The 7,534-nt window shown below is 41.4% G+C and overlaps 1 protein-coding gene across 2 annotated transcripts; it reads right to left on the reverse strand.

Moving 5' to 3' along the window:
- Positions 1 to 4,731: 4,731 nt before the first annotated feature.
- Positions 4,732 to 7,447, reverse strand: npm3 (nucleophosmin/nucleoplasmin, 3). Of its 2 annotated transcripts, none has more exons than XM_088304791.1 (5): positions 7,248 to 7,447; positions 6,976 to 7,061; positions 6,783 to 6,902; positions 5,522 to 5,615; positions 4,732 to 5,089 (listed from the first exon to the last, which is right to left on the reverse strand). In XM_088304791.1, exons 1-5 carry the CDS (start codon positions 7,318 to 7,320, stop codon positions 4,962 to 4,964), a joined length of 501 nt encoding a protein of 166 aa, XP_088160917.1. In that variant the 5' UTR covers positions 7,321 to 7,447; the 3' UTR covers positions 4,732 to 4,961. The 2 variants fall into 2 exon arrangements, with proteins under 2 accessions (XP_088160917.1, XP_088160918.1); XM_088304792.1 differs by having other exon boundaries at positions 7,132 to 7,263.
- Positions 7,448 to 7,534: the final 87 nt, after the last annotated feature.

Below are 7,534 nucleotides of genomic sequence, written 5' to 3' on the forward strand. Positions count from 1 at the left end.
TTTTCTTCCTTGTATGTGTGCTTTTTTTTTTTTTTTTTTTTAAATCTTTACAAAGCGCATGCAATCATTTCCAGATTCAAGCATAGGGCTGATTAATTTTTGATGGTGACTGACCCTGTCCTTAAAATTGCAACAGAAGCACACCAAGGTTTTGCTGGTCCGAGGAGGCTTTCGAGATCTGTTACTTAGTCAATATGACACCACAAAACATTTCTGGGAAATCAACATATTTTATCTCTCATTAAACCAACAGCTATTTATTTGATTGTAGAAGCTAAAAGCTGCTCGGCTGATTTGTTGTTGATGGTCTGGGAGAGTAATATTGTAGTAATACACACGAGACAAACAAACTGACTTCACATTTAAGATTATAAATTTGAACGAGATTGGCTAATTATGAACACAATCACACCTCCAGCTATGTGAGGTTGTGCACGCTTGTGCGGCCACATTATCGTTGTTGTTTATTTGGACTTTGCCTCATGGACTTGTCCTGTAATAAGTCATTTTTAAAATGAAAAAGTTGAAATGATTGATGTGCTTCGTTTTATTTTTTTAAATGACAAAAGCAGCCATTTGAACAGGGATGTGTAGAGTTTATATCCACATTTTTGTTCATAATTTGAGATTTGCATGTTCCATTTCGACTTGCTGTCTCATTAGAAAGTCAAAAGTTGCTTGCTCCCTTTAGTCGTAAAAAAAAAAAAAACAGCATTCTAGTCAGTCCTTGACAACATCCTGCTCTTGGCAGAATCGTGCCTCTTTGTCTCATTATTGGAGCTGCTTGTCAAGTTATGTCATAGTGTGAATAACTGATGAGACGTACCCCCCACCCTTTTTCTCTCCCGGGGTATCATTTACTGGGGCTCATTGCAGGAAGAGGAGGAGGGGCATTGTAGAGTGGAGTAGACGATTTAATGAGGGCTCAGATAGTACACTCATCTACTTATCTGTCACTCATCCACCTTTCATCATCGACCCTACCCACAGTGCGAGAGGGGAGGAGAAAAAAATGACGAGCACAACTCGCATCACTTATTCATAATCTGTAAAATGTTCTTTTTCCACTGTCTTTTTATTCCTTCTCTCTTCAGTCCCAATCCAAGAGAAGGGATGAGGTTTTCTGAGTGGAGTGCGGCCGCCTTCTGGCCTTCAATATGCAGTATATGGTGGAGGAGTGGGCGGAGCTTATTTAGTTGCAGTGTGACATCAACCTGGCACTCACGGTGCACACGTGTGTGGGGGTGTGTGTGTGTGTGTGGGTGTGTGTGTGTGCGTGTCAGCCCATTAGCATTCCACTTGTGTATTGCTCCTCCAGTCTGTGTTATTAATAAAACATACAGTAGATATTCATGGGGGGGGGGGGCATGACATCATGGTGTACCAAAGGTCATGTACTGTGTCAATATTGAGTAGTTTTACAGCGACAATTGTGCCTTGAAAGTTTCATTCGTTCTGTGACGATGCTGAAAATTGGCCCGAAAAAAAACCCTAAATATTTTTCAATGTAATTATTGAATGCAGAAACGGCTGAACTAACCCAAGACTAGTTGAGGTTAACTGTTTTGAGACAAAAGTTAACAAAGACTTTAATATTTTACTTGCCGATGTTTCATCGTCTTTGTCTTCCTGCTCTGAGCTGCTTGTCGGATGGCTAGTGGACTAAAGGTGTTTCTATGCATTTCTTTCAAATACAATATATAGGTAACGACCAATCACAGCTCAGCTTGCAAACATCACATGGCCAAACCTAAAACGAGTGACCAATCTCAGGAAACAGGTTTGAAAAAAGCACCCTATACACAGAAGTCTTTAATTACAGCTTCATATCACATGATTTTCTCTTCTCACAGGAATGAAAGCTCAAGGGGAGGTGTGCAATGTCACAGCACGTGGGGGTGGGGGTGTGTGTGTGTGTGTGCTTGTGTGTTTGCATTTATATGTGTTTGTGTTAGGCTTAGTGCGAGTTGAATCCTGTTGAGCAAATGAATGTGTGCTCAGGTGTCAGCGTGCACGGCACTCTGAGGTTATGTATAAAGTAAAGAGTGATGCACTTGACAGCTGTGTTATGTAGCGGCAGGTGTGTTGGTTATCTAAAGCGGGTGTTTATAATGGACTCCATTTTCCCCACAAATGCATCTTTGGACAAGGCTCTACTTGATGCTTTTCCATTGTCCAAAACACACAGCGACATACGCCTGCTCAAACGGCAGGTTCTTGAGATAAAGATAAATAACTAAGATCATGCACAACCTCCTACACGTAACCAGCATGTGACTGGTGGCTGAGTTCAGAATTTGCCAATCGCATTCAAAGTGGGAGTCAACACAACCCACCATCACCAACCTCTCCTTAACCCCAAATAAAGTTCAGCCGTTCTAGAAGGTTCTTCCAGACAAACTTAATCACATCCCATTTTACAGCACAACACACTCCACGGAAAGCTTCTATCGCATCCGAGGGATCTTTTCTTCCACTTTTGAAAATAGTTTTTATTTTTTCAATTGAGTTGCCCCGATTGCTGCGTCAATCTCTCAATCAGCCCCAATGTGCCAATTACTGCAACAAATGAATTACAAAAATGTAATTCCTTTGGAACTGGTGCAAAGAATTAGCTTCTGTAAAGTCATGTTTCTGAGCATTCTTCTGCTATGGTACACTTAGAAAGTCTGCAGACAGTGTGGCGGTGTCCAAAAGAGTTTCAGGAAAACTGACATTCCTTGGACGCATACAGCGGGAAGTATGGAGAATGACGATTAAGCTCACATGCAGAATGCTAACCTTCATCTGATAAGGCCTTTGCAAACCCCTTTGGATACTATACACACACACACACACGCGCACGCACACCCCCGCACGCACACACACACACACACGCACACACAAATACAAGCAAGAAAAAGCTGTATGTTGTTGAGGGTGACTTGTGGAGTGCTTGAGCTGTTGCTGTGGCAACACTGGGATTTCATATTATATTGAAGTGACACCTGTTACTGAGAAAGGTGGAAAGTGCATTCAATCAAGTACTTTCCTTCCCTACTTTGAGGTAATGGTTGCAGACTATATTAAATGACCTGCACTCTCTACCTCTAAAATAGTTTGTTACAGATTGCAATAGAGTACCAACAGTGGTTCAAACATGTATATGAGTGATTCATCAGTCAGTAAGTTATTGGAATAAAACTTTAGCAAAACAGTGACCCAGCCTATTGGCTTTTTTTTGTAGAGCCTAACTAACAAATATTAAAATTTTGATTGGATTGTTTTAGCCATCATATTTTCAAAAAACAGAAATTCTATGCAATAGCTGTATACTGGAAATCTGTTGGCGTTAATTCAGCACAGTAGAGTGTTGAGTTTAACACAAAGTGTTTATATGCATCCACACTGGCTGGTTTTAAGGAAACATTTACTGAAGTGTTAAATGTTTTACACCCAATAGCGTGTTACAGCACCAAAATGTAGTGTTGACAGTGCAGTAATGGAGACTATTATATATTATATCAATGGTTTGTGAAAAAAGACCCCATGCCTCACTACCACAAATAAAACACCTTACAAAATTTCAATTCAAAACGCTTCTTTCCTTTCCTAAATCCATTTCATAGAGCTCTTACAAAAAAGCAGGACACAATATATGTCACACTCACCTCGTCTCACGAAAGCTTCTTTTGAAAGGGCCGTCTACCATATGGCCTTGCAAATATATCTACTATCAAATCCACACTTTTCCCTCCTTCTGTCATTGCGGGTTAAAAATAAACAAGAATATATTTAAGATTTTCAAACGGTCGCCGGGAAAGACGATCTGGCGTCCATTTCCGCATGGCGCCGTGATGCCACAAGTGAGTATCGAATCACAGAACACGTTCGCACCTTCAACGTAAGGCCAACCGTAAACAACTCGTGATCTGATTGGCTATCGCAACTGTCTATCAACTGTGAGAGCCGTTAACGCGCACAGCACAAACGCCACGGTGTTGCTTCTGAAGGCGTACTAAAAAATCAACGAGGTTACACAAGCTGGCTGAATTCTAATGGCGTAATAATTTGAATCTTTCATTTGATCAATTTAAAACCGGATTTATAAAATTTGTATTCCTTGCTATAAATTATTTTTTTACATTCAGTTTTACATCTACAAATCTTTTACCACGCATTAAGTTCGCGTAACTTTTCACATTCAGTTTTACTAGTAAAAATGGCTAAAAAAAATTCCAGTTCGGTTGACAAAACATTCGGGTATTTGAAGAACAATCAAATGCAGAACGCTGATCTGTGTCCAATTAGCGCCTTTGTTCCGAGCACGTAACACAACCTCGCCAGAAATGTGATTGCCTGAGCGGCTCTTAACTTTTACAACTTTAACCTTTGTGGTACAAGCCATTGGGTCAGTGACGGATGAAAACGTGCTTAATTTTAAATGTAGGAAAAAAGACCCTGGATATTTAGCAATAGCAACGTATCAAACCGAAACCCCGTTGACTTTTTCCCCTAAACAATAGCGTCATGGGCGCATTTAGGTCCATGCCTGAGGTTTTACTGACACCTAGAGGTAGAAACAGCTCATAGCAGGTATCAATAGAAAGTGGGGGATCATCGCTGCGTTTTTGCGTTTTGAGACCGACAAGTCACATCGTACCCCTTACTGGAACGCGGACACAATGACAACACTTTTACGGATAAAAAGAAAACGAAATAACTACAACAGATTAATAAATGGTCGTGTCATACTGTTATCAACAATAAAAAGAGGTCACATTTAATAGCAAAAACAGTTCACATCCACAGTGGAGAGATTGAGGGTGATTCACTCGAGCAGTACGTTGTGTTGGGCTGCCCCCAGGAATATAGCTGCTGTGTTTGGGAATGTCCTCTACCAACGTGGTCAACAGTGTCCGTGTATTCTTTGCTGAAACGTATCAACGAGGGAGGGCTAAAACCCTCGACCGGGACGGGAGCTACTGCTTGTTCTTCTTTTTTGCCGGTTTAATAGGGCTGATGTCTTCTTCGTCCAAATTGTCATCCTCCTCCTCATCATCATCATCATCATCTTCGTCCTCGAAGTCTGATTCTTCAACCTCTGAAGCTGAACGAAAGACAAAAGAAAATCACTTTCACGCTGCATTCCCGAATGAATCGGCACATCAGACGAGTGACAGCGGATTAATTGGCCTTTGCCTTTTAGACAGACGCAAAACTATTATGAACAATGTGGGATTTTTATTTGTGGGTTACTAATTGTGACCAGTGGAAAGCGACGTTCAGATTTGGGAGAAGATTTGTGCTCGTTTCGAGCTCATTCTACCCAGAATGCGACCGGAGGGCGGGGGCCTCACTGTCAAATAAGGGTCAAGTGCCCAGCTCTGTTGTCTACAAACAACCTTGCCCAGTTAAAAAAATAAACCAATCAATTACTGGCTAATTAAAAGATCAACTTCAAACCGTTGGGTTTCAATACTTTTAAAAGCATTATAAGTGGATGGTAACAAAAAAAAAAAATGAAATAGAGAAACATTACCAATAAGATGCAGGCCGCTGATGGTCACTGGTCCTGAGCCAGCCTTCAAGCGGATAGTCACTGGTGCTTTTAGCTCAAACTCACCCAAGCTCACCTAAAGAAAGAATGGACACAAAACATTTACGTAATAAAAATATTCTACATCATTCACAATACCAATCAAGAATGTTCATTCACGATACAGATTTTATTTCAAGGCCATATGACCTACCCCTAAAGACTCAAAAAGCTGCAACACAGCCTGTAAGACAGTCTCTTTATCTATGACCACTTCAAAACGACAAAGCATATGTAAGAATGGGGGGATTGTTATGATGGTAATATTAATGGTTTGCAATGGGTTCCGTAAAGCGCTTTGTTACAACTGATTACTGTACACTATGCCGAGAGCTGGGCAGTCCGTCCCGGGCACGGAACGGTCCGGTCGACCGGATGTCCATTTTTGGGAGACAAATTAAAAAAATAAATAAAAAATAAAAAATAATAATAAAAAAAGGGGGGGGGGCTCGTCCAAGCAGGGCCGGTGGTGGATTTTAGTCCAGCCCACGAATCGGCCCTTGTGCATGTGATGTGGTCGCGAGGCGGCCAAAAGTTTATCTCGACCTACTTGGTGAATAGGGCAAACGACAAAAATTACCCCCAAACGCATCAAAAGTGCCACTAGCAACCGAACTTACTTGCATTGGGCACGTTCATGGAGAAGAAGAATGAGACTAAGGAGGAGGACACACACAGAGGGTAAGTCAAACCGTTAACCCAGTTCAGTTTGACGAAACACCACCACAACAAGGTAAGCGGATTTGAAAAGAAATTAGCCAGCTAATTATCTTTAAAAATATCTCTGCCGTTAGCATGCACTGACGCTTTACTTTTTGAGGGTGCGGGGGTCGACAATTTTTATGAATTAAGGCAAAGGGGGGTCCATCTTTTGAGTAAACTACAGAATTGTACTTAAAATAAATGACTTTGTTGATCAGATTATGAATCATTTCCCAGCAATATCATTGATTTTTTCCCCCTCTTTAATATTAAATCTGTAAGACTGCGGTGTTGAAAATGATGCAGGTGAAAATTTTGGCACCTAACTTTCATGGTGGTGCAAACAAGGGAGAAAAGAAATTGGGAGCAGCAGTGGAACCGCACCAAAGTCCAGGGCCCTGTTTACACTATTTTATAATAAGTCAGTAATTAGAGAGCTAAATATTTTTGAGGTAGTTACTTGGTCTAAAAAAAAATCTGTGAAGCACTAGATTGCCATTACCATTGGCAGGCAACCGATGTGAAGGTTAGCAATGGGCACCGAAGTCGTTTTTCCTTGGTGGTTCATGGCTGTCACCTCCACCACATTATTCTCCTCTTGGGCACCTTCTCCCAGACAAACCTGTTGGACCACAAGAGCATTACATAATATTTCATTGAAAAAAAAAAAAAGTATTATAAGGCATCTGCTATACCGTTCTGAACTCAATGAAGTGCTCCAGGTCGCCCTCCTCATCTGCCTGGAGGCAGTAAAAAGGGACTTTGGAGGAGAGCTCGCAACCTACGAAACACACACAGTAATATAACAAGAAGCGTCACAACATTTATCAATTTATGGCAATATCACGTACAGATATTGTGGGTTAACATTAGGAGCCATGCGCGTTTTCCAAGCCCACGTGTGCGCCGGGAGTTAAGCTAGCAAACCAAATGATCGATTTATTTGAAACTGCTTCAAACTTCTCACTGAACAGGAAGCTCTCCATCTTTGTTCGACCCGCCAAGCCGACATCTGAGGCTTCTTCGTCGGTAAAAGACATTTTTCGGGAGGGGAAAACGTCGAGAAGAGGTTTGTTGTCAACACGTTGGGCTACCCTCCACGGGCAGAAAAACCAAAAAAACAATAACGTCGCTGGATTATAACGTTTGGTGACGTCATCACACGCGCCACGTTTTCAGCGCCCTGCCTCTGTTTCAAATCGATCGACAAACACGAGTGAAAAAAATAGTATAGAATAAATAATACGTTGTACT

This window comes from Idiotropiscis lumnitzeri, chromosome 9 (genome assembly GCF_059441095.1).
Source record: "Idiotropiscis lumnitzeri isolate Australia: NSW breed Sydney's pygmy pipehorse chromosome 9, RoL_Ilum_1.0, whole genome shotgun sequence".
Lineage (NCBI taxonomy): Eukaryota > Metazoa > Chordata > Actinopteri > Syngnathiformes > Syngnathidae > Idiotropiscis > Idiotropiscis lumnitzeri.